Source organism: Pogoniulus pusillus, chromosome 24 (genome assembly GCF_015220805.1).
Source record: "Pogoniulus pusillus isolate bPogPus1 chromosome 24, bPogPus1.pri, whole genome shotgun sequence".
NCBI classification, from domain to species: domain Eukaryota; kingdom Metazoa; phylum Chordata; class Aves; order Piciformes; family Lybiidae; genus Pogoniulus; species Pogoniulus pusillus.
Genome location: NC_087287.1, coordinates 1,819,515 through 1,845,949, shown reverse-complemented (window position 1 = coordinate 1,845,949; position 26,435 = coordinate 1,819,515). Strand labels below are relative to the sequence as shown.

At 47.3% G+C, this 26,435-nt stretch overlaps 1 protein-coding gene across 2 annotated transcripts in view; it reads right to left on the bottom strand.

Annotated features, from left to right (window-relative positions):
- NAV2 (neuron navigator 2) overlaps positions 1 to 26,435 on the bottom strand; it is a 196,266-nt gene that overhangs the window by 90,658 nt on the left and 79,173 nt on the right. For both annotated transcript variants that reach the window (XM_064163051.1, XM_064163052.1), the window contains 4 exons: positions 25,674 to 25,831; positions 8,199 to 9,297; positions 6,382 to 6,494; positions 2,318 to 2,426 (listed from right to left, as the gene is read on the bottom strand). In XM_064163051.1, coding sequence (XP_064019121.1) covers positions 2,318 to 2,426; positions 6,382 to 6,494; positions 8,199 to 9,297; positions 25,674 to 25,831 — 1,479 coding nt within the window. The remainder of the gene's footprint in view (positions 1 to 2,317; positions 2,427 to 6,381; positions 6,495 to 8,198; positions 9,298 to 25,673; positions 25,832 to 26,435) is intronic.

The window sequence follows — 26,435 nt, the reverse complement described above, 5'->3', positions numbered from 1 at the left end:
TCATTATAAGACCTTGCCTCCAGCCTTCCTGTAGGCCTCCTTCAGGTACTGAAAGGCTGCTATAAGGTGTACCCAAAGCCTTCTCTTCTCCAGGCTGCAGAGCCCCAACTACTCTCAGCCTGTCCTCAGAGCAGAGCTGCTGCTGCCCTCTCAGCATCTCCATGGCTTGCTCCAAAAGCTCCATGTCCTTCTTGTGTTGAGGGCTCCCAGAACTGCACACAACACTGGATATAGAATCATGGAATTAGTCAGGGTTGTAAGGGACCACAAGGGTCATATAGTTCCAACTCCCCTGCCATGGGCAAGGGACATCCTTCCCCAGATCAGGCTGGCCATAGCCTCATTCAGCCTGCCCTTAAACACCTCCAGCCATGGGGCCTCAACCACCTCCCTGGGCAATCCATTCTAGGCTCTCACCACTCTAATGCGGTCCAGCCTGAACCTACCCATCTCCAGCTTCACTCTGTTCCCCCTAGCCCTGATATCCTGAAAAGTCCTTACTGGATATATGTAAAATATCCATACCACTTACACAGAGCTCTGACTACAAAAGCATTTTAGGTCGGACGCTGCAAATGCAGTTTTTGATACACATCAGCTACATGAAATCTTTCATTCTGCATGTCTGAGTGAGTGAATCTGCTGCATCCCTTCCAACACCTGTGCTGTGCATGGCCTTCAAATGGTCTGAGAACACTGTGACCACTTATCTTGGTAGTGACTTCAGTGTCAGAAATATTTTTCAGCATTGGACTGCTGCATACCTTGAGACTTCAGGAGATGTGCAGAGATTGCAAGACTACTGTGCTGGTTTGAGGCTAAATGGAATATTTTAATGAGAAAAAATAGATTCTAGGCTGTGAAAAGGAAACAATGGTGATGGCTGCTGCACTCACAGGCTTGCTGAGATGTATAAAAGCAAGGACACAAACATAGATAAGACAGTCTCTATCTGTCGGAGTCGGCGTCTATATCTCTTATCTCTGGGCTTCTGCTGCTCTATGTAACCCAACTAATCATTCTGCTTCTAACCCCCTTGCTGATCCTCCAAACTCACCTTGCATGTAAGACAGACAATGGGATAAGGTAGAGGGGTGGAAAGAAGGTAGAAGGGTGGTTGGGAGCCCCTCCTGGGCACTCTGATGTCTGGGAGGGCTGTTGTGTTTCTGTATTACCTTTAACTTGTATATAACTGTAAATACTTGTGGCATATTGTAAATCTCTGCTTGTATATTCAGCTGAGCTGTGAGTATAAAGCTTCATTCCTTAATTTCCAGCCAGCTGAGTCTAGTCTGGGTGATTTCATTGTATGGGGGGGCAGGTAACTCCCAAACCATCACAACTGCACCCTGAACACTTGCAGCTTAGTTGCAGCTCATTTATTTGCAGCTAATCCATAGCTGCAACTTCTCTCATCCACACAAACTGCTCTTATTCTCTCCTGCTCAACTATCACAGTGACACATTTGGTTTTTCACATTGTGGCTGTCTGTTGAAATAAACAGCACTGCATTATTTGCAATATACACTGCAAACACCTATCCTCTGGTTACAGTAATTAAATCATAATGAGCTGTCGCATTAATTGACATTTGAAAAGAGAAATAGCACCGGGAGCTGACCTTGGCAAGCTCTGCCTTGGTTTTAGATACAAAGCCAAAACACAAAGTGTTCCCCCACTGAACTCATTGAGGACTGGAGCCCACAGTGCACTGAGCTATAAGTAGGACCCTGACCTCATTAGGGGCCAAACAGTTTATTCTCCCCAGCCTCCTGAGTCACGGAATGTTTAAATGCAGCAACAGCCTTTGTTTATTTAGAGCATATCTTAAATATTGCTGAAGATGTCCCAGCCCTGCTGCTTTGCAAAGGAGAAGCAGTTCTAGATGCAGATGACTAACAGTCTTAGAAAAACTTGTTTGCCCAAAGATTGGTCAGGAATTCAAGTTATGCACTTGATAAGGTGGGTCAGGCGCAGTTCACCTGCTTATTTAAACACAGTTTTACACACAGGGGGAGAGGGGTGCAATGCACTGAAGCTGTTGAAGAGTAAGACGAAGAAACTTTCTGAACTGTAGCCTACACCCAGAGATCACCACAGACATTGAACCAGCCCCGACTGTTCCATATACAGCCTGCCACCATCAATTACTCATCGCGCGTCTCAGCAAGCGCTGAACGCTAGCACGCGGCTGTGCTTTACAGACAAAAAGCACAAGAGCAGCATTTTCCACTGTCAGTGCTCGTTATTTTTCCCGGCTGCAGCCTGGCCAGAGGCAGGAGATGCAAAGGAGCAGGACCAAAGCCATGCAGTTACCTGTGCGTGACCTGGGTTCCCCGCAAACTGGACATAGTTTCCTCCAAGTTCTGCCGAAGATCAGCAATGTTCTTCACGGTTCGTAACCGCCGAGTTTCTGGATCCTCTCCTATGGGGAAAATAAACCATGAGGAAGGAGAAGGCAGGAAACAGCACCCAAGTGAGCTGCTACCTCTGCTTCAGCCTGACTCCAACACATTTTTTTTCCTGCCTTTCTGTTATTCAACACTGATTCCAGTGGAGATATCCTTCCGCTACGGCAGGTACCTGCCGCTGCCGCAGCCAGGCTGACTGCACGCTCTGTGCTGCTAACTTTATTTCACAGGCTGCCTTTGCACCAGATGCTCCTGTACTGTCATTTCCCCAGATGACCCAATTTAAATTCTGGTTAACTTTCAACCTCATTAGAAGATATACTCCATCAATACCACCCTTTCCATCTCACATATCGACACAATTAACAGCAGCCCAACACAGCCAATTTCTCCAGTGCTGTATTTTCGCTAGGTCTTCTTTTCCCTCATTTCAAATAGCTCCTGCTGTGCAACAGCAGCTTTCCAGCAAACTCTGCTGACTGGGTGCTCCATGCAGAGCAATCTTTTAGGTGAAATAGCAAAAGTCTGCCTGTCAGCATCACAGCACAGTCGTTGTTACTTCAGTGTGCCACATGACACAACAATGGGGGATGACTTTAAGTTTCCCTGGCCTTTAGAAATCTTGTTCTTTAAATGCTCTGCTCTAAAACACATTCATGTCCTGACACTTAATTCTAAAAGTAGAGCTTATATATACTGGGGGGTGTAAAGTCCTTCTATAGCCTCAGCATAATTTATTTTTTGTAAATTAATGATTTAGTGTTTCAGCATAACCATAGAATGGCTTAGGTTGGAAGTGACCTCAGAAATCAACTACTCAAACCTCCTCACCATGGGCAGGGACATCTCTCAACTAGACTCAGCTCTCAAAGCCTCATTTAACCTGTCTTTGAACACTCCCTGGAAGGAGGCATCCACAGATCTCCCTAGGAAGCCTATTCCAGTTTTGCCACACTCACACTCAAGAATTTCTTCCAAAGGTCCCATCCAAACTTTCTCTCCCTCAGCTTAAAGCCATTCTCCCTCATCCTATTGCTGGACACTCTTATGAGAAGTTCCTCTGCAGCCTTGCCACAGGATCCCTTCAAGTATTGGAAAGCCCCCCCCAGGGTCTTCTCTTCTCTGGGCTCAGCACCCGCAGCTCCCTCAGCCTATGGTCACAGCAGAGGTGCTCCAGCCCTTGAATCAATCTTGTGGCCCTCCTCTGGACTCACTCCAGCAGCTCTGCATCCTTCTTATGATGGGAACACCAGAAATGGATGCAGTGTTTGCAGTGGGGTCTCACAACAATGCCTCTACTTGCTCTCCGCAGTCAATTAGGAAATGTTTTGGCTGCTAACTCCACTGAGTTTTATATAGTTAAACCTCCTCAGAGGTCGAAGAGAAGTGAATTTCTGGCAGTGCCAACATGCTCTTTGTAAGCTGAAAGAGAAAACTTCCAAAAGGCCATCACGAGGCTTCTGCTGGGCACAGAAAGAAACAATTTCCTTCCAAAGGGTATGCAGCTCATGACTGAAGCACTTTGGTGAGTAGTTTGTGCTGCACCGTGAAACTGCCAGGGCATTGGCTGCCCAGCCAATTGCTAGTTTAGATGGTTATCCATGTATTACACAAACCAGAAATGCTAATGCCCAGAGAAATAAGCTGGAGTTGGAACCTGCCACATGCCTTGCTTTAAACCCCATCTTTCTGAGAGATGCCAGGTTGATGGCACAGAAAAACCAAGTCCCAAAGCCTCAGCAGCACAAACTACTCACCGAAGTGCTGCAGCCCTGAGTACGAGGGGAGCTCTCTAGGGAGGGGAAGAGAGACTTTAACACTTATACCATCATTATCCATTCTGAGGCTCGCAGCAGTGGCTCAGGTAGTGCCCACGTTAGCCTTTTGTTTTGCGTGCTTCTGCTCCCTGGGAAATAATCTCCTCGAGATACAATTCACTTAGGTCAAAGGGTCAAACAATTCCGATCCCATCAGATGGGAAACAGCTGCTTCACAAGACCCCTTCCTTCAGCCAGTGGGTCTCTGGGAGGAGAAAACACTTTTCTACCCTCGTGGATCTAGAAATTTTTGCAGCAAAGAGCATAAAACATTTATAGACTTGTAGCCCAGGGAAGGTCACGGTGCTCTTTTACAGATCGTTTCTCTCCCAGCTACCAAAGCAAGTGGCAGATGACTTCTTGAGAGGATGCCCACCATATGAGCTGAGGCAGTTTCTGTTGAGATCACTGTTATGCCTCAACTGCTATGATCCAGTTTTTACTTCAATGACCTTCAGTTGCTTAAACGATAAGCACGCTTCAAAGACAGGCAATGGATAGTGCCACCAGAACTTATGTATCAAATCACTTAGCTCTTCCTGAACAGGCAGCAGCATTAAACCACTCAGTTTCCACTTTTCCCTACCTTTGGGTTTATATCTGCTTGTAAATGAAAAGCCTCAATAGCTGTTACACAGGAACAGATGAAATCTGTCCCTCATTTCTTCTAATTTATTTGGGTTGAGGGAACATTTGTCTTGTTTGCTCCTTTTCCCCACAGACCCTTTATGGACTGCTGCTGGCTGTGGGGTCTGGCTGCACACAGCTGGGTTTTGCATCTCCATTGTTTGAGGCTGTCAGTTGCCTTCCATTTTTGGATCTCCAAACTTATATATTCTGCTTGAATAACAGTTTGTGTTTACGCAACATCTGCCATCAAAGACGAAAGACCTTATGTGATCTACAAACACTTCTCAGTTTACAGGCTGAAATACATCCAGGCTAGGCAATATGATGATTAAGAGGTAGCCCTGAAAAAGGTTTAAGCAGCTGGACACTGTTTCTTACTTTGAACTGTCTCTCATATTTAAATGTGAACCCAAAGATGTTCTCAAGGATTTTATCTCTTGTGCCATTTATTTCCCTTTCAAATACTTAATCCAGCTAAATATAAACCATACAGGCATACACACTCATCTCTGCATTGATGCAGCCCTTCTCACCACTGCCCAAGCCCCTTGCCTTTGCTATCAGCATCCACACACACAAGTATAAAGGCAGCAATGACAGAACAAGTAATGCAGTATGAAATTAATCCAACAGTGAAACTTTCAGCCATATGATTTTTTTTCCAAGCAGGACAATCAGTTTCAAGATTCACATTAAACTGGGGGACATCAAGATTAAGAAGATGAAAAAACCTTGAGATATTCTGCTGATGAGAGATACGGCAACAGCAGGCAGCAAATAAAGTCATAGACATTACTGAAACTGGAATAGGAGACGACTGTGACACTAAACCCACATTTTAAAAGACCTTTAGTAGAACATGGCTGCTAAAAATTGCTTTGCTGTAGATAAGCTAAAAATCACTGTTAATTATCATATACTTCTTACAGAAGCAGAAATTCTGCATATACATAAGAGGCTCTTTCTAATTTAGACTGCCAGTACTCCAGCAACAACCAGTTACAGCTTCTGTATACTGGGCAAATGAAAGAGTAGTTGGAGTTTGCTCTCCTATCACTGTAAAGGCCACTTCTCTCAATGACCAGATTCATGGTCATGTGAATGCTCAGACTCCTCCAAATCTATAAGCAATCCATCAAGGAAATTGACTTAATCTCTTCTGAAGCACAGCTTTAAAAAGTGAAAAATAGGTATCAAATACTTAGGATCTTTTTAATGGCTTGATCTTAAAAGGTGCTAGAATGACTCCTAGAACAACTTGGAGCAGACAGAATTCCTATTGATTTTTAAGAGTCTGGTGCACACCGTTGTGCAGAACTTGAGCAGCTAGTGTTTGGATAACTGACACCCACTTCTCACTGCTGAAGAGCTGAAAGAAATACGGTAACTGCTAAGGACTGAAGCATTAGGAATAAAAGCAGAATAAATCCCTCCCTAAAGAGGGAGCTCCTCACTTCAAACCGGCTGTAGCCCATTCTTATTTCATCAGATCACAATCAGTAGGTTGCACCACAAGACATACCTGAGAGGTCTTCGAGAGCAGGCTGTGCAGTTTTGACGTACAGAGCAGACTCCATGCTGACCCCTCCTGTGCTGGCCTCAGCCGTCACGTTCCCTTCATTGTCTGTCTGTGATCTGGAAGGCAAAACGGAGCAGAGACGTGCAGTCACTCTCCATCAAAAGTACCTCCAGTAGAATAGCCAGACACCTGCCATCAGCCGCTCTGTCCCTCTCTCCAGAACAGACCAGCAGACTGATTTTACATAATTCATCAGTCCCATGTTGAATTATGTCCTAGAAATGGACACGAGCACTCAGCTGTGAAAAATAAAAAATTCATAGCCAAAGAGAAGCTTCACAGCTCTTCAGACACCTGGATTTCCAGTTCAGGTTTAATTATCAGCAGCATCAGTTGTTGTGGCTCATCTGATCCTTTCTGACACAGTCCATATTGCATGAGTGTGTAGAGCAGGTAGCGTGTACTGGCATGCTACACTCCGGCTTGTTTCCCTTCCAGAACAGGCAATGGCACTCATTTTGTGCTTTAAAATAAAGGACTGTGTGAAACTAACTTCAGACTCTGACCTGTGGTCTGACATCATGGCTGTCAGGCAATGAAAGTGATGTCAGAAGATCTGCTTCATTTTCCTAGCTGCACTGTGTTTTTGCCACCCCAAGAAGCAGCTGGAGGTCTCCTGTCCCAAGGGGAAGTGCTATACGCAAGTGGAGACGTGGCAGGGAATTACTATTGCAGTATTCTTGATTTCAGTTGAAACGTGGAACAGTTTCTCATGTCTTTTACCTTAAAAACACTCAAAGAAAAAGTAGGACTACAGGCACCTGGAAAGTTTAATTCAAAGTAACCTTAACTGATAGCAGAAAACCTCTGGGCCTGTTACTGCAAGGCATTAACAAGAGCATTTTGCAGATTCAAAGCATGTCAGGCTAGTGAATTGCTAACAGCACTGTGTGTTTGCCTTGCAAATCAATACCATTTGAGTTTCTCTTTTCAAGCCAGCAAGATTATGCAGTTTGGCCTCTTTTCCTCCAATGTTTAAAAAAGGAAAGGAGTAGGGCCAGGCAGCTCCATCACCATTAACCACATTGAGGAGAATCAGTGCATCTAGCTCATAAACTGCTGTTGGCACAACTTTTAAAGCTATGATGTGTAAACCAAACCTAATCCACACAGTACAAAACCAGGGAACAGCAAGACCTGATCAGGAAGGTGTTAGCATTCTCACCTGAACTGTTAGTAGGGTCAGTGACAACTACACTCACACCTTCTAGCAGACTTTCTTGTACATCTTAGCCTGATGGCCTTCACCAACAGTTCAGAGATTTGCTGAATGGCTTGGGTTGGAAGGGACCTTAAAGATCATCCAGTTCCAACTCCCATGCTGTGGGCAGAGACATCCCCCACTGGACCACACAGCTCAAGGCCTCATCCAACCTAGTCTTCAACACTTCCAGGGAAGAGGCATCCACAACCTCCCAGGGCAACCTGTTCAGTGTCTCCCCAGCCTCACTGTCAAGAACTTCTTCCTCCAGTCTAAATCTGAGCCCTCCTCAAGCTTCAATCCATTCCCTTTCATCTGATCACAAGAAGCCCATGTAAAAAGTCCCTTCCCAGATTTCCTGTAGTCCCTTCAGGCACTGGAAGGTCACTCTGAGGTCACCCCAGAACCCCAGTTTGTGTAAATGTATAAACTGCCTACTACTCCTACAGCAAGAAATTTCTCCATGGTGTGGCATTCATTCTGCTGCTTGTGTGTCCAAAATGAATCTCCCTACCCAGGTGTCATGTTCAGAACAGCCCAGCAGAGAGGTTCACCATACCTGTACATGAAAGGAGCTACGGTGGCAGTGTTCGGGTGGCTGTATTGCTGCTGGGGATGAGGTAGCTGAACACTCACAGTGTTGCTCCCTGTGGTGTGTGTCGTTGTGGTGGGGCCATTGACAGCTTGGCTGCTGCTGCTGCTGTTGAGGCCTCCTACGCCTTTCCCTTCTGAGGAGGCCAGGCTGGAGGAGGAGCTGGAGTGCCTGCTGTCCAGCTGAGACTTCTGATGAGGCAGCCCGGAGCCGGCTTTCCCGACGCGGCTTCTCTCGCCTTCCTTCGCAGGAGCGGGGGCACTTGAGGATTTCCCTGTGGTGTTTTTCATTCCTGGTTTTGGTATTCCACTGTGCGAAGGGGCAGAGGCCTCCTTCTTGGCACTGTTCAGCTTTCCTCCTTTTGGGATAAAGCTGGCAATCTTGGAGGACTTTTTTGGCATCTCTGTGGTTGCTGCTGCTGTCTGTTCCTCTTTTGGTTCCTCTCTCAGGTCCAGCTTCTCAGTGATGGATGTTCTCTTTGCAACGTCTTTGCTTTTATCCTTTTCTTTCTCCTTCTGTTTATCTTTCTCCTTCTCATTACCCTTTGGAGAACTTTTCTTATTAGTTAGTGCCCGACTGAAAGTCCTTTGTGCAATTCCCTTGAGTGCAATTTTGGGACTACTGGACACAGATCCCGGATTGTTCACATTCTGATTGGTGGCATCGATTTCTTCGCCTTCCTCCAAGCTGAGAAGCGCCTCTAGCTTTTCGCAGCTGTTGTCCCGAGACCCTGGACACTCGAGTGCTGTCCCCCCTGCTTTGGAGCCTCCTTTGCTATTGAAGAGCTTTAGTTTTTCCAGCATGGATTTTTGATTGTTGGGAGCCGTTTTGGAGATCTCTGAGGGTGGCTTCGGAGGCTCTGCTGGGGGCTGCTTTACGGAGAGCATGGAAGACGTCGCTGTGTGCTTCGCGCTAAGGGACTTGCTGCGCCAAGGTTTAATAGCAGAGCTGGGCTGAGGGATGGCTGAGGAGTTATTGCAACCAACAGTACCGCTGCAGCTTTGAACTGAGGATGAGACATTTTCATTCATTCCTGTGGGCTGGGAGGTTGGACTGTCTGCAGGTTCTGGGAGAAAGACAAAACACAACCCCCAAATTTTACACATCAGTACCTATAGATGAGCTTGGAATTCTTTTTGTAATGAAACACTAGGAACTTTGCATTAATAACATGAAAAAGACAGATACATATTAGTATTTTCAACATCAGGAGCAGTTTTCTTTTCCTACACAGTAGAGCAGCTCCTACCATGTAATTTACATTTAGTTGCTGGTTCAAGAAAAAGGAATAAATAAAAAAGAAACTCCTCCAAACCAAAATGTGTTTTGCAATGCCTTCTCCCTTATTAAGCTGGTAATACTTTTCCATTAGCAAAAACACAGCACTACTTTCTAACTAAGGGTTCCCTCTGCTTTTGGCAGGATGCTTGCTGTCCAAGTTCGATTCTGAGAAAAACCTCAAACGTACAAAAAAATGCAGGAGTAAGGAAAAAATGGAAACTAAAGTCCTTTTAGTTATTGGGGGAGCATAAGACCTCCGTATGCAAAAGCTAGAAGAAAACCCCACGCACAAAAATAAACCCAATTGTGTTCCTATGCAATAACCCCAAATGAAGCATTACATCTAGCCTGCAAGAGAAGCCAGCGCCAGCAGTGGTGCAGCCCCCTCCGCCGCCCCCCAGAGAAAGCAAATCTTGTCTTTGTATTCAGTTCTTTTTAATGTCATTTGCTCTTGTTAAGAAATTAGCACAGAGCTTAGAGAGAGCTTGAAAAAAATCAGACTCACCTACTGGTGGCCACTTCTCCTCTGAAGTCTCTCTGTGCAGAGTTTCCTTTCTGGAGACGTTGCTCTCTCAATCATCACAAATATGTTTTCTGTTAAACCGCTCATGTTTCCAATTAACTTTTGTCATCTCTGTCTGTTCCCCTGCCCAGCAGCCTGCTGGGGATTAACGGCTCTTACCTATATTTCCCTGCCCTCTAGCAAGAGAGTAAACTGTGTACAGAGCTGCATTTTTTTAATTCAAAAATCAACAGCGGTTGTGAGCGTGCGTCCCCGGCAGCAGGAGCTGCCCTCTGAATTCAGCCCTGTAAATCATGCTGCAGCCGCACAGGGGCTGCTTTACTTCACTTTCGGCTGCCCAGCGAAGATACGGCTCTGCTAACCTCCCTCCTCTGATCCAAACCAGATCTGCTGAAGATTTCAAGCACGTACATCTTCCTGACTGAGTGCGGAATTGGGTTTCTGAGAGCATCAGAGACCCCTGAATAATGAAGTCGGTCATTTGGCATGGTTCTGGACAAAGCAGAGCAGCAGGAATTAACGACACTTTACAAACACTACTGAAGTCAGAGCTTTCCAGAACTCTGCTACTAACCAGCAACAAATATACTGGCTGCTTTTGCCAGTCCCCCTCCGATGGCAAACGACCTGCATGGAGCTGGAGAGCAGCAAGAGTTGGACTACAGCCACCAAAAGGAATTGTACTTTCTTTTAAGCTAGCGCCAGTCTGCTGACTTCCAGGGCATTGCTCCTGCTTTGCTCTAGTACAGAAGGAAAAGCAAGACACAAAGGTGCCAAAGAGCAACGGTCCTCTAGTTGCTCTGCTCAAGCCTACTAGATTGAATCTGATGGGGTAAGGAGGACTGAAGAAGTGAGTGCGGGGAGTTGCACTGACGCTTGTTGTCAGGAGAAGCTGTGACCCACCATCACAGCACCCTGCCCACAGAGGAAGGAAGGTCACAGCTACTTCAGCCACTGCTGGAAATGTTAATCTCCCTGCTTTCACCAGCTGTGCACCACCACTTTTTCCTTCATGCCTCTTACCATACACCACTTTGTTATTATTTTTATTTCCTGAAGTCCTCCCACCCATGAAAACCTCCTTCCCATTGGAACACTGCACCACAATCCCTTTGTAAACCCAGAACAAGCAGGCTTTTGTCTCAGCCTGCCTCGCACAGAAGATGACCAGCAATGTAAGGAAAGCTTCACAAAATCCCATTTGTGCTTCATTTACAATTAATTTGCACAGCTTCTTCTCTGAAAAACAATTGCCAACCTCACACTGGGATACTGCTACAGAAAGCAGAGGTTCTTTGTCATTTCAGCACTAAGTTCTGGCCTAACCGTGCCAAATGAACCTTGACCCAAAGCATATCCATGCCCAAAACACATCGGACCTGCCTCGGATACATCAATATGCCTCAGCTGGGTCCAAAGATGAACCTCATGTACTAATCAATACAGACAGGGAACCCTTGATGGCCTCAGAGTAACTGAGTTGCAAGGATCAACAGGACTGGGGGAACAAAGGTGACAAACTGAGAGTTAGGAGTGAGAGATGCAGCTCCAAAGCAGCAGAGTTGGGCGCACCCCCAGAGGGGTGCAACACGCAGCAACCCAAACCCAGCTTGGGGTGAGAGGGCATTTGGCTGGAACATGCAGCCAGCCAAACAGGACTTGGAAAGGAAAGCTCTGCTCTTCTCAAACAGCTTCTTGACAACTGTCTGAGAAAAATACAGGCAAGGTGTGTCTTACAGAATCATAGAATGGTTTAAGTTGGAAGGGGCCTCAAAGCTCAGCCAGTTCCAACCCCTGCCATAGGCAGGGACATCTCGCACTACAACAGGACATTCAAGGCCTCGTCCAGCCTGGCCTTGAACACCTCCATAGAGGAAGCAGCCACAATCTCCCTGGGCAACCTGTGCCAGTGTCTCACCACCCTCACTGCAAAGAACTTCTTCCTAACATTCAGTTTCAATCTCCCCTCTGCCAGTTTAAACCCATTACCCCTTGTGCTGGCACTACAAGACCTTGTCAATAGTCCCTCTCCAGCCCTCCTGTAGGCCCCTTCAGATCCTGGAAGGCCACTCCAAGGTCTCCTCAAAGCCTTCTCCAGGCTGCAGAGCTCCAACTCTCTCAGCCTGTCCTCATAGCAGAGCTGCTGCAGCCCTCTGAGCATCTTGGTGGCCTCCTCTGGACTTGTTCTAACAATCTTGGTACAAACAAAGCCATCCTGCGTTCACCAGAACTCAGAGCCCATGCAGAGCCCTTCTGCGAGCTGTGACCCAGAGGCTGGGGCACAGGTCCTGAGGCAAGAGCCAAGCAGCAGGCTGCGTCCCGCCCAGCTGTAAGGTCTGCCTCCACCTCAAAGGCTGAGCCAGCTGTTAGCATGCCGCAGACCTAAAACAGCAGGCAGCCCACAGCAAAACAGGGCTCCTGCCTGCTCCACGGTGTTTTTCTGGAGGCGAGGGGAAGGTGTCGGCTCACTTGGGATGGCAACTCGATCCCAACAGCCCAGGCAAGTGCTCCAGCCCAGGGACTTTTTGGGAAAAGGCTCTGCTTGGATCGAGTGGAAGGACCTGCTTTCCACATCCAAAAGCACTGCTCCAAGTCCAGAACTTCTTCCTCCCTCCTGTCGTTGAACACCCTCAAGATTTCTAATTACTATTACCTTTTGAACTTGGTCACTGAACAAAATAAACTTCTTTTCCCCTCAGTTTGTTTTTAAACACAGCCTTTGCTTTGCCCCAGCTGCCCCACAGACACCCTCCTGTGTGGAAGTTCAGTCTGCCTCTGCTGCCAGCAGTGCCAGACGAGCACAAAGCAATTCACCCAGAGACAGCACTTCATGCAGACACAGGCCAAAGGAATCACCACCAGCACACCAAAACATTAGTACCTGCCCAGAATCAGAGAAGGGTTTAGGCTGGAAGGGACCTCAAAGCTCAGCCAGTGCCAGTCCCTCACCATAGGCAGGGACACCTCCCACTAGAACAGGTCGCTCAAGGCCTCATCCAACCTGGCCTTGAATGCGCCCAGGGAAAGAGCAGCCACAGCCTCCCTGGGCAGCCTGTGCCAGTGTCTCACCACCCTCACTGCAAACATCTTCCTCCTAACATCCAGTCTAAATCTCCCCTCTGCCAGTTCAAACCCATTCCTTCTCCTCCTGTCATTCCCAGACCTTGTCAATAGTCCCTCACCAGCCCTCCTGTAGGCCCCTTCAGATCCTGCAAGGCCACTCCAAGGTCTCCTCCAAGCCTTCTCTTCTCCAGGCTGCACAGCCCCATCTCTCTCAGCCTGTCCTCAGAGCAGAGCTGCTGCAGCCCTCTCCGCATCTTGGTGGCCTCCTCTGCACTGGCTCCAACACTTCCATGTGCTTCTTGTGTTGAGGACTCCAGAACTGCACCCAGGACTGCAGGTGGGGTCTGAGGAGAGCAGAGCCAAGGGACAGAATCCCCTCCCTTGCCCTGCTGCCCACACTGCTCTTGCTGCACCCAGCACAGGGTTGTGTCTGGGCTGCACTCACACTGCAGGCTCCTGTTGAGCTTTTCATCAGCCCAGACCCCCAGGGCCTTATCCCTCAGGGCTGCTCTCAGCCATTTCCCACCCAGCCTGGAGTTGTGCTTGGGACTGTGACCTTACACTTGGCCTTGTTGAATGTCATGAGGTTGGCCTGGGCACAGCTCTGCAGCCTGCCCAGGTCCCCCTGGGGACATAAACCTAATTCTCAGAATCTCTCCTTAACATTTTCCTGGGGTGATTGCTGTGAATGCTGGGTGCAAGGCACCCAAAATGAATGAAAAAGTATTTACAACCTCTGAAGTGCAGGTTTGAAGCAGCTGCATTTTGGGAATGAAGATATTGGACGAGCACAGCAGCAGTCTTTGGCTCCTACTCGAGTCAAACACAGCAGAAGTGGAAACACAAAATCCTGGAGGTGAGGTTGCACCAGGCCAGAGTGACACAAGAAAGGAAAAGGCACACATGAAAAGTGGCCTCAGCTTCAGCCTCCCCAAGGTTTGCTCTTTCTCACAAACAAGTCTGTTGGCTCCTTTGCCTCTCAGCCCACTCTTGGTACACGAGAGGGGTTCTGCTGCCAGCACGACGACTCAAACGCTGGGTTTGCTAATGAAGCAGCAACGTCAATCCATGGGTACACATCAGCATGCAGAGGGGCAAGTTTTACTCAGCACAGCACAGGCCCTTCCCTCATGAAAAGGAGAGCAGGTTTCATGCACTCAGCTAATAAGCTCAATACTTCCCATGTGTTCCTTTGCGAGGGAGATGTTTTCTGTCTTCGGCAACCTGCGTTAACTAAAACTGCCTATAAGAGAAGTGTTTCCAAACTCCAGCTACAGCCCCCAATAAACAAAGACCACGTCCCTCTTTTCAAAGTCAGATCTTGGCCTGAGATCTACTTTGTTCCTAGCTTTCCTGTTCAAAATAAAGAAGATGTTGGTGGTCCAGCTCCAATGCCAATTTACACTGTAGCCTGGCTAAATCTGATCTCAGCTGCTCCTGCAAAGCCTCAACTGCATCTGCAAACCTACCTGTTTGTGATGGAAACAGCAAAAAAGGTCTGAAGGCTTTGTTCTTTAGTTCTTCCAGGGAAGTCTCTGAGAAGGTCAGGAGAAAAGATATGCACTTTCCCATCACTTGTCACGTTCACTCTAAGCCAAGGGGACTCCCATTTGCTCCAACTGGAAACTTTCAACACCGATCACAATAAGCATGAAAGGTGACATGAACAGGAAGGATGCTCCCACAGTTACTTCTCCTTAGGAGGGTCAAGAATCATAGAATCAACCAGGTTGGAAGAGACCTCCAAGATCATCCAACCCAACCTAGCACCTAGCCCTTGCCAGTCACCTAGACCATGGAACTAAGTGCCAGCGTTTCTTATTCATTTCATTTTTTTTCTTCACTTCACAGCTACAGGAAAAAATCAGAAGTTCTCATGAAGAGAAATCTCTTGTTTGTCCAGCCCATAGACCTGAGTTAAAAGCAAATTCACAACCAGAGTCTAATTGAGGAGGCGAAAGCAAATCTGCCCTATGACAGGAGAGTGTCAGAATGGCAGAAACCACCGTGGCAGTTTCATCGTCTCCTGTCTAGAGCAACTGGTGAGTCTTGACCCTTTCCCAGCAACCACCGGAAGACTACTTCTAAACACTACAAATAAAGAGCCCTGCAGAGCGAAAGGTTTTTAGCTGAGCTGTGCTCTTTTTCAGTAATGATCTATCATGCTCAGCAAACCCCTGAAGTCTGGGAATGCCTGCAATCCTGCCAGCAGCTGTCTATGAAAATCAGTCTTTCTGTAATCCAAACCACAAGCAGGTAGAGCAGAACATTCCCAACAAGAGCACCCTGGCACACAGCCCTTCCTCAAAACAAGCACAACTCTTTGGGCCCACGGATGTTTCTACTTCAGTTGTAAAGAACCACAGCTGGGTGGAAGGGACTGGCAGAATTACCAGCTCAGGGTGGGCAAGAGGCACGACCACCACCCATGGGATGACTGAAGCTTTGTGTTGTCTCCTCTACTCTGGATCACAACAAAAGGCAACAAGAACGTTCCCTAAAGCAGAGATTGTCAGAGGGAAACTGCACAGCCTGAGAAAAGCCCAGATGGGAGCTGTTTGGCTTTGCTAAGGATAAGAATCTCATCGAGCTGAGCAGAATCAGTTCCTCCAGCCTCCATCCGCTGACTTTCCCACTAGGGATGGTTTCATCTGTTGTACCATGAGAAAGAAGTTACCTTTAGTCCTTGATGTTTTTCTCTCCTTCCATCCTATCTACTTCTTCAATCCCAGCACTGGAGACACAGCAGCTCTGTGAATTCCCAGAAACGTGCTGAAAATCCTCAGTGAAGCCCATAGAGGTGTCACTAACTCAACCTCCCCATTTCTGCAGGGTCTCCTTGCTTCACCCGCAGCCCCAGCACACGACACAGCAGTCCCACTGCTGGCCAAGACTCAGCCTTTGTGCTGAAGGGAAACAAAAGTGGAGCACAGGCTATGCTGTCCTCACTGTCTTGACATAACTGACTGAGACACTTGAATTCCTTCTTGTTTTTGCTTAGCTGCTGTAAAATTCAAAATGCTGTCCACATGACTGCCTAAGAAAGAGGCTGGAGGGACCTCTACCGACCACATACCAGTGAGATGATCAGAAAAATAATGAAACCGAGTTGGCTGTGCCATTCAAAACGAGCTGCACCCTCCTTTTACTACCAGACAAATAGCATTCTTGTTCATCACTCTCCATCTTCTTCTCATTATTTGTACAATCAAATCCCCCAAGATTCCTCCTAACAGAGCGATTCAAAAGCATTAATGAGTTCCAGACAGGGAACTGGTATGGAGTCTTTCATTAGTCTTACATAAAGCTGGAGTGGACAATATGTACACTTAGCAGCCTTGACCTGACACATCTTTCCTGCAGACAGGTTACATGAAACATAATAAACACATATATCAGTGGGCTGAGAATTACACTAAGGGGATATTGCCCTGGTTTGACTATTAGTAGTGGCTCCAACCACGGCCTGGAATGACCATGGAGGAAGAAATGGGTGCAAGAGTTTTGGGACTGGCAATAGCAGAAAGCATCACAGAAAACTCCCCCTTAGTCAACAGGTCAAACTAAGCCACGTTTGAACTCAGCAATGCGTTACAGCTGCCCAGCTGTACAGAGTGAAGTGGTGGATACTAACATGCTCCCACGTGGAGATGTTCTACATTTAAACAGAGGAGTCCACCAAACAGAAGCACCAATATCTTTACCATCACCTGTCTTGACACAAATATGCTGAAGGAACTACGACACATTTCCACCAACCCCAGCTGACAGACACAGATCCCTACTTCTAGCAGGGTCTTCACTTCCTCTCTCTGATCAACGAAACTATTCTACTCCAGGAGCAGCAGATCACCCAAACCAGGTCAGCATGCAGGTGACAGTCTACTATTCATGACAGTAACGAAGAGCTGGGCCATGGCTTCATGCTCATCAGCCACTCCAGGGCTGGTGGCAGCTCCTTGGTACCAGTTATGCATTTTTAGGTATATTTGAACAAGTTGCCCAGGGAGGTTGTGGCTGCTCCCTCCCTGGAGGTGTTCAAAGCCAGACTGAATGAGGCCTTGAGTGACCTGTTCTAATGGGAGGTGTCTCTGCCTATGGCAGGGGGTTGGAACTAGATGAGCTTTGAGGTCCCTTCCAACCTAAACCAAGTGAGAAACAGGCAGAAGGCTCAGGAGAGAATAACTGGGGTTTCCCACCAAAAGGGCCCAAGAGGCTGGATGCTGCTCTTGCCCAGGAAGAAAGGAAGCCTCTGCAGGTGTGGCAGCAGCGTGCTGGCACTCTCAGAAGTCTGGGCTGCAAGCACCACTGCCATTTCCTTCCCTAGGATTTGACAGTGAACTTTGATTTCCACGTCTGCTCTTCTGGCATAAGTCACCCAGCAATAAATTTACAAGCAGCTCTAAATACTAATTTTAAAAGGAAACATCTAGGAACTGTAAAGGCCACGAAATTCTGGGCCAGCTCTTAGGCTGGTACAAATTAACACGGTTCAACTCTTTCCAGTGCAGCTAGGCAGAGGCACACTGGGCAAGAAGCTGCTCCTCAAGGTTAGGTTTTACTTCAGAGCTCAGGGGTTTTATCCTCATTTTCTCCACAGTTAACAACTTGCCATTGGCTGTTTTCCTTAGGTTTTTCTCCCTTGAACATTTATTTAAATACATATTTGGCTTGGTTTAGATGTTCCTAAAGCTTATACCAACTATGGCAAAGTTCTGTAGTCTTGTAAAGCTCCACTCCAGCTGCAAAGAAGCCTTCAGCCAGCCTTTGTTTAGGCAAAATGAGGACATCTTTTTAAATGCCAAATTCAGGCAGTCAAACAGTTGTAAAACGAAGCACAAATATGATTTACTGCATACTTGTATCTTCTGAAAATGTGTCATATTGCTTGTTACACTCTGACAGTCTTTAAGCTGGCTTATGGGCACAAGCCCAACACAAATATGTCAGAAGAGATTCACTAAGAGGAGCCAGCCTTTTAAAAACAGTGTATTTGATTAGGAAACTGAAAGAGTGCAAGGAGATATTTCCATACAGATAAATACACACATACATGGATTTGATGGGGTGGGTCCAGAGGAGGGCCAGGAAAATGATCAGAGCGCTGCAACACCTCTGCTGCAAGGACAGGCTGAGGGAGCTGTGGATGTTCAGCCTGGACAAGAGAAGACTCCAGGCAAACCTCATAGCAGCCTGCCAGTACCTGAAGGGGCTGCAAGAAGGCTGCAGAGGGACTGTATGCAAAGGCCTGAAGAGACAGGACCAGGAGCAATGGTTTGAAATGAGAGAAGAGCAGATTTAGATTGGGTGTTAGGAACAGGTTTTGCACCATGAGGGTGCTGGAACACTGCAGTAGATTGCTCAGGGAGGTAGTTGAGGCCCCAACCTTGAGGCATTCAAGGTGCAGCTGAACAAGGCTGTGAGCAAGCTGCTCTAATGGAGGATGTCTCTGCTGACTGCAGGGGGTTGGACTGGATAAGCTTTGGAGTTCCCTTCCTACCCAAACCATTCTATGATGCTATCACATCTGCCTATCCATCTGAGCTGCCTGAAGGTGAGTATTTTGTTCAATGCCAATGACTCTCCTGAGGGTCACAACCGACACAAACCTTCTGTCTGGCAAATAGAAAGGCATTAAGCTGGGACAATCTTTATCTGGACTCTGTTCTTCCAGAGGACAACAGGTCCTTTGAAATGAGTTTTTATGGTTACTGACCAGGCTGGCCATTAACACAGCCAGCACTGAAACAGTCCTGCTCCAGCTGACAGCATCACCACTGGAGAGAAGCAGCGAGTGTGCTCTAAACACATCACTTGTTCTCCTGCTCACCCCAACCATTGCCTTTTGGAAAGGAATGGCTTTTTCTCTGGCTGGGAAGCAGGGCAGACCACTGCAACAGGCTGCCCATACACACCACTTCCACTTGGGAGAGACTGACTGCTCAGACGGCCTGGGAAACTTCTGCCAGCCTCGAGTCAGGCTGGCTTAATGCCACAGGAACTGGATTCCATCTCTCAGCTCCCCTGCCACAGCTGTCATAACCACCCTTGTACCTGCAGCCAGAAGAAGCCTTTGCTTCCACATCCAGGCTCCTATGCAGAGCACTGCTATAAGGCAGGGGAGAGGGAACTGAAAATGTTAACTGCAGCAGCAGTTTCTATCATGTTTTACAAGTCTCAAAGCTATTTTCTTCCACCAGTGTATTTGTTGTTGTTGCTCTTATACTCTTATTTGGCACAAAGGCAGAAGCCTGGGTTTTGTCTGTGATCATTATGATTCATTTATTTGGAGTGGTAAAAACTGGATCAGATTAAGCAGAACATAAGGGTTCAAGTGCCAAAGCTCCTGCAATAGCACTTGACCATCCTGTACCTGGCACAGGAGCCAAGCTCAGTCATCCAGAACATCAAATATTTCATCTGATGTTACAGCAGGCAGCTTGTTCCTCCTTTTTCATGAGCCTACACGAGGACTCTTCATTCAGGGAAACCAGTAGGATGAGCTGAGCTGAGCTGAAAGGTGACAGGGTTCAAAGAATTTCACTCAGTAATTCCTGAGCCAAAACTGTAACTTCTGCCTGAACATCAGCTCTGAGCAAATGCTAAATGTTGACTCATTACACCCAAGTTAATCTCTTTCAGTGGGGCTAATCACCCTCATTCTTAAAATATGTATCCAGCTTGTGGTCTGACCTGGGCTAATTCCAAATGAAATGCATACCGCGATGCTGTCCACCGAGGTAATAAAGAACCCTTCCTGCTATGGGTGTCACAGCCCACAGGTATCTTGCAGATAACTAGGAAGTGACTTTTCTTTAGGACAAAGATAAATTAACCTTTTAAACACCTACCTGGAAAAGAGCCTTTCCAACTCTCTAATCATGCTGTGCTATTCTCTGTTTCACCAGCATGCCTCTTCATCAGGGGAATGAACACTGTTGAAAATCCCAGCCTTCAAAACACTGCCCACAAGAACTCTGAGTTGTCACCTCCTTATCCACTGGTTTAGTAGCAGTAGCTGAGCACCAGTGGTGGGATTGCAAGCTCTAGGCAAATGGCTGAACTCGATGTTCTCAGCTGTCTAGGGAGGTTTGTGGATATGTCCCCTCTGGAAGAGTTCAAGATCAGGCCAGATGAGGCCATAAGCAGCTTGGCCTAGTGGAAGGTTCTCCTGCCCGTGACAGTGGGCTGGAACTAGACAATCTTTGAAGTCTCTGGCCTGATAAATCTAACTCCCTACACAAAGTGCACACGTTGGTAGATCGTTGAGATTGAACAAGACTAAGTGCAGGGTTCTACACTTTTGCCACAACAACCCCAAACAGGCTGGGGACAGAGTGGCTGAGAGCAGAGAGGGACCTGGGGGTGCTGGCAGAGAGTAGCTGGTGAGGGGCCTGGAGCACAGCCCTGTGAGGAGAGGCTGAGGGAGCTGGGGGTGTGCAGCCTGCAGCAGAGGAGGCTCAGGGCAGAGCTCATTGCTGTCTGCAGCTACCTGAAGGGAGGCTGTAGCCAGGTGGGGTTGGGCTCTGCTGCCAAGCACCCAGCAAGAGAATAAGGGGACACAGTCTCAAGTTGTGCCAGGGGAGTTTCAGGCTGGGTGTTAGGAGGAAGTTGTTGTCAGAGAGAGTGATTGGCATTGGAATGGGCTGCCCAGGGAGGTGGTGGAGTCACCATCCCTGGAGGTGTTGAAGCCAAGCCTGGCTGGGGCACTTAGTGCCATGGTCTGGTTGATTGGCTAGGGCTGGGTGCTAGGTTGGAGTGGATGAGCTTGGAGCTCTCTTCCAACCTGGTTGATTCTATATAACCATACACTCATCAGACTGATTTGCCCAGCAGAGTGGAAGTTACATCTCCTAACTAACATTTTACTAATGACTTGTCAGTCTCACTTTGAAAACATAAATTTACAATACTAATGCTACCTATTTCATACTAACAGTACCCATTTCAGAAACAACCCTGACATTATCAGCACTGCCTTCTTCAGAAACCTGACTAGTAGCCATTTCCTTGGATGTCATGTGGAAATGGGCAACGCTGGCAGAGGTTTAGCTGACATTTATCTACCATTCAATCTGAAGGCAAAGTGTCATTTTTCCCACAGCCTGCTACTGCCCTCTGTGGGATTGCTGTAAATAAAATATTAGGCACAAAGGAGAAGATAAAACAGCCTAAGATGAAAGCTTGCAAGCCTGTCACATTACAATATCCCTTCAGAACATACTACAGATGGCATTTTAAGTCAGAAGTTCATGGATTTCACCGACTGTGGATCTGAACTAGAAAGTAATCAACAGACTCTTACCATACAACGTCAACAGACTTCAGAGATGACAAAAGGAAAAGGCAATGCCCCAAGGTCAGTGTGGACAGTGGACATGAGGGTGTCCAGAGCTGTCAAAATAAAGGCCTCTGCATTGTGGGTAGCCAAGCAAACCACTGAAACAAGCTCGTGGGAAAACTGACTGCGTCGCTCTGTACTGAAGCTGTAGGCTTCAGCATCTGACCCTCCTTGGCACTACCTAGGACACTGTTCTGCACCTCCTTGTCATGGTCAAACCTCAGAGTTCCCTTGAAATTGCACATAAGCAGTTTTGTTAATCTTTGATCACATTCTGTGATTCTGTCATCCACAACCTCCCTGGGCAACCTGTGCCAGTATCTCACCACCCTCACTGCAAACATCTTCCTCCTAACATCCAGTCTAAATCTCCCCTCTGCCAGTTTAAACCCATTCCTTCTCCTCCTGTCATTCCCAGACCTTGTCAATAGTCCCTCCACAGCCTTCCTGGAGCCCCCTTCAGATACTGGAAGGCCACTCCAAGGTCTCCTCCAAGCCTTCTCTACTCCAGGCTGCAGAGGCCCAGCTCTCTCAGCCTGTCCTCAGAACAGAGCTGCTGCAGCCCTCTCCGCATCTTGGTGGCCTCCTCTGCACTGGCTCCAACACTTCCACGTCCTGCTTGTGCTGTGGGCTCCAGAACTGCGCACTGGGCTCCAGGTGGGGTGTGAGGAGAGCAGAGCCAAGGGGCAGAATCGCCTCCCTTGCCCTGTGCCCACACTGCTCTTGCTGCAGCCCAGCTCAGGGCTGCTGTCTGGGCTGCGCTCACACTGCCAGCATGCATCCCAGAATCTCTCACTCTGACCATTTTTGACATTATCTAAAATTCTTCCCCCAAGAATCTAGAAAACCAGTGGTCTCATCACTAATTGATTGATGGACTCTTTCCCCAAAATCTAGGTTATTTATCCCCCAGTAGCTATCCCCCCATGCTCCACTGCCTGTCCTTTCCCTGCCTGACACAGTCTGTTTCAATTAGTGCTCACCCATTGCCACAAGACACAGCCCATCGACTAACAAGACAATTCACACTTGGAAGGAACTGCCACAGATTAATAAAAGCTGAACACTACAACCTACTCTGTAAGGAAGGACTCAAACACAACACACTGAAGGCTACCTTCCATCCCCAAGTCAGCACTCGTGCCAAAACAGGCTGCCAAAACAGGCAGATTTCCCTTTCTCCCATTTCCCCCTCCAAAAACACTCAGTGGAGCTCATAAAGGGCAAAGGGATGAAAACTTACCAAGACTGGCACACAGCATGGTCATGTAAGTCTCATTTCCTTCAGCAAAATACAGGATATGGGTCAGAAAACTTGAATTGTCTTAGTACTTTGACAATAAACTTTGTCTGGCAATGTTACAATTAACTTAAAATAAGCCAAAGATTTGTCAGACCAACTGCTTTTGTTTCTCATGGATGCAGACCAACTTTGTGTCAGGATTATGTTTTTTAGTGAAGTTCAAGTCCAACTTACACAAGCCCCCCCCACCCCCCCCTTTTTTTTTTAAGGCCATAATTTATGACTGGAAATTTTGACCAGAGCAAAACCCTGAGTATTTAATACAACTTCTCTAAGCTGTCAACCTCAAACCCACCCTTGTTTCTTGCAGTCATCTGTAATACCCCTAAGAAGCAGAGGCTCTTGTGTGCTTCTTCAGCAACCAGTTTATCTTGCTGAGGAGAGGGATTAGGATGAGGAATGAGGGTTCACAGGACTGCCTGCCTGAATGGAGTCGATATTTAAGTTACTCAGTTGACAAACTGTTGTTATTTCTCTATGAGAGTGGTTTTCTCTCCTTCCTTTTTGTTTAAGAGTGAAAGCAGGACTTCACTGTCCTTATTCAGTCATCTTGGTAAACTGAGAAAAAAGCCAAGACACTTCAAGCCCTCTCTTCAATATAGCTTAGGAGCACACCAGCCACAGACAGGTAGGAATCACCTGGCCTGCCAACACAAGCTTCAGGCAGGAGTCATCCCCCGGCCCAGTAGTTATGGGACACGAGTGTAAGATCCTGTGTCGAGTTGGTGCAATCCCAAGCACAACTCCAGGCTGGGTGGGGAATGGCTGAGAGCAGCCCTGAGGAACAGGACCTGGGGGGCCAGGGGCATGAAAAGCTCAAGAGGAGCCTGCAGTGTGAGTGCAGCCCAGACACAACCCTGTGCTGGAGCCCAGTGTGCAGTTCTGGAGACCCCAACACAAGCAGGACATGGAAGTGTTGGAGCCAGTGCAGAGGCCACCAAGATGTGGAGAGGGCTGCAGCAGCTCTGTTCTGAGGACAGGCTGAGAGAGTTGGGGCTTTGCAGCCCGGAGAAGAGAAGGCTTGGAGGAGACCTTAGATTGGGCTTCCAATATTTGAAGAGGGCTTCAGGAGGGCTGTGGAGGGACTATTGACAAGGTCTTGTAACAACAGGAGGAGAAGGAATGGGTTTAAACTGGCAGAGAGGAGATTTAGACTGGATGTTAGGAGGAAGATGTTTGCAGTGAGGGTGGTGAGACACTGGCACAGATTGCCCAGGGATCTCCAATCACATTCTGTGATTCTGTCATCCACAACCTCCCTGGAGGTGTTCAAGGCCAGGCTGGACGAGGCCTTGAGCGACCAGTTCTAATGGGAGGTGTCCCTGCCTATGGTGAGGGACTGGCACTGGATGAGCTTTGAGGTCACTTCCAACCTAAACCATTCTGTGATGAGCAAAGAGGAGAGTATTGACAGTAAGGAGACAAAAGGAGACATTCCAGAGGATATCAAGGGCTCATCAGCTCCACTGCTTATGCCACAACTTGTCTGCTTCTTCCTCCAGCTGCAAGCCAGATCTAATTTAGAGACAATTAGTGCATGCTGTGGTTAAATAATTACTGCTTACACAGTGACCCTTCTGAAATAGCAAGCATGGATTTACCAAGGTAGAATGCTGCTAATTTAGCAGCATATTAATACATTATATTATAATATAATTATAATTATTATGTTAGTCAGATGTGAATTTAATTCTCTTCCTATGTAAGGTCCAACCAAGGTGATTCAGAACATCCCTGGAGATTCTGAGGCCCCTCCATTGCCATGACCCTGAGGTTTTGGGCTGTACTGGCCAATTGAGGCAACATCCCAAAACCTAAGGACATGCAATCATAGGGCAATGGTTTCTAGAGGAGAGAAAAGACAATTTCCTGGAAAGAAACGAGCCTGAGGAGCACAGGCAAGATGAACCAGAGCAGCATCTTTCCTTCAGGCAAAACCCTCACTGCTGCTAGCAGAAGTTATGCACAGACGAGGAGGAGACTCGAGCCTCGAGGCTGTGACTGCCAAGTCACAGCCAGGAGATGGTACCAAAACCCAGAGCTGATCTCTGCTCAGGATACAGGACTAGCTGCCAGCCTCTGCCAACAGTTTGACTGTATCAGACTGGAGTGATTTGCTCAGTTCTTACCAGCCACATCCCTCCAAAACTCTGCTGGTAAATGCTGCACCACAGAGCTCACAGCTACAAAGCCAAGCTAATGAACACTCGCAGATGACTCCAGTTTAGTGAATGGACACGAAGCCAGTAAATGCCATTCAAAAAAGCACCACTTCAGAAGGAACGCAGTGCTGAGCTCTGCTGAGGCACTGCCAGGCACACAGCTTCACTGCACCACTCATAAAACCACGACAGGTTCCTGCCTTCAAACATTATGCTACACAACGCTTGGAATCAGACTTTGCTCATGTGCTTTTGTAACCGAAAGGATCTCACACAAGAGGAAAGGAGAAATTTCCATCCTATAAAAACACTGAAGAAATCATCAGTGGTCATTTCCCATTCCTGTCAAACTGCTCATCAAGTGTCACTCTTTGGATTAATTCATTCCCCCTTACCTGTTTGAAGCAAAATGAGAAAAAAACAAACACACACCTCAGTGGCAGCAGGTTTCCTAACGGCTGGCTCTTGCATTTACCTTCAGGACAGCAAGCTGCAACCTCAGTCATGTGAAAGGAGGACAGCAAGTCACAACCTCATCATGTCAGAGGACAGCAAGTCACAACCTCAGTCACATCAAAGGAGGACTACAAGGCACAACCTCAGCCTAGCTCTCTCCCGAGCAGAGGCAGCTGCTTTTTGGACTGTGACTGCCGTGTTTACAACACGCAGCTCTGAGACAGGCTTACAGCTTCCAGAACATGACAGAAAATTCCATTTCCCTCAAACAAAGCCGCTATTAGGAAAGCATGTAAATGTCCTGAGTACTTACCTTTGTCATTGCTGCTTGTTGGTGTCTGGGGGGGAAGGCCAGGCTTAGACTTGTCGTAGTTGTTAAAGCTCTGGCTGCGTCGATTGTTGGCACTAAGAGAACCACGAGCTTTGGCCTCACTGCCTGCAGTGGACACCCTCGTGGTGGGGCCTGGAAGTCTGATGAAAGAATTACCATGTCATTAAACAGATTTCAAAAGCACTCTGGGGAAGAATTCATGGGATATCTATGCATAAGCTGAAAAGAAAATGGATCAATGTACTCATAAAGGTCTCTGTTCTTTTATGAGAACAATTGCAGAAGTTGTCCTATGTATGTCAAACAAGCTACAGCCTGAGTTGCTTTGCCCCAGAACATTAAACAAGCTACAGCCTGAGTTGCTTTGCCCCAGAACATTAAACAAGCTACAGCCTGAGTTGCTTTGCCCCAGAACATTAAACAAGCTACAGCCTGAGTTGCTTTGCCTCAGAACATTAAACAAGCTACAGCCTGAGTTGCTTTGCCCCAGAACATTAAACAAGCTACAGCCTGAGTTGCTTTGCCCCAGAACATTAAACAAGCTACAGTCTGAGTTGCTTTGCCTCAGAACATTAAACAAGCTACAGTCTGAGTTGCTTTGCCTCAGAACATTAAACAAGCTACAGTCTGAGTTGTTTCGCCTCAGAACATCAAGCAAATTACAGTCTGAGTTGCTTCGCCTCAGAACGTCAAGCAAGCTACAGTCTGAGTTGCTCTGCATCAGCAAAGAACCCCTCTGAACTG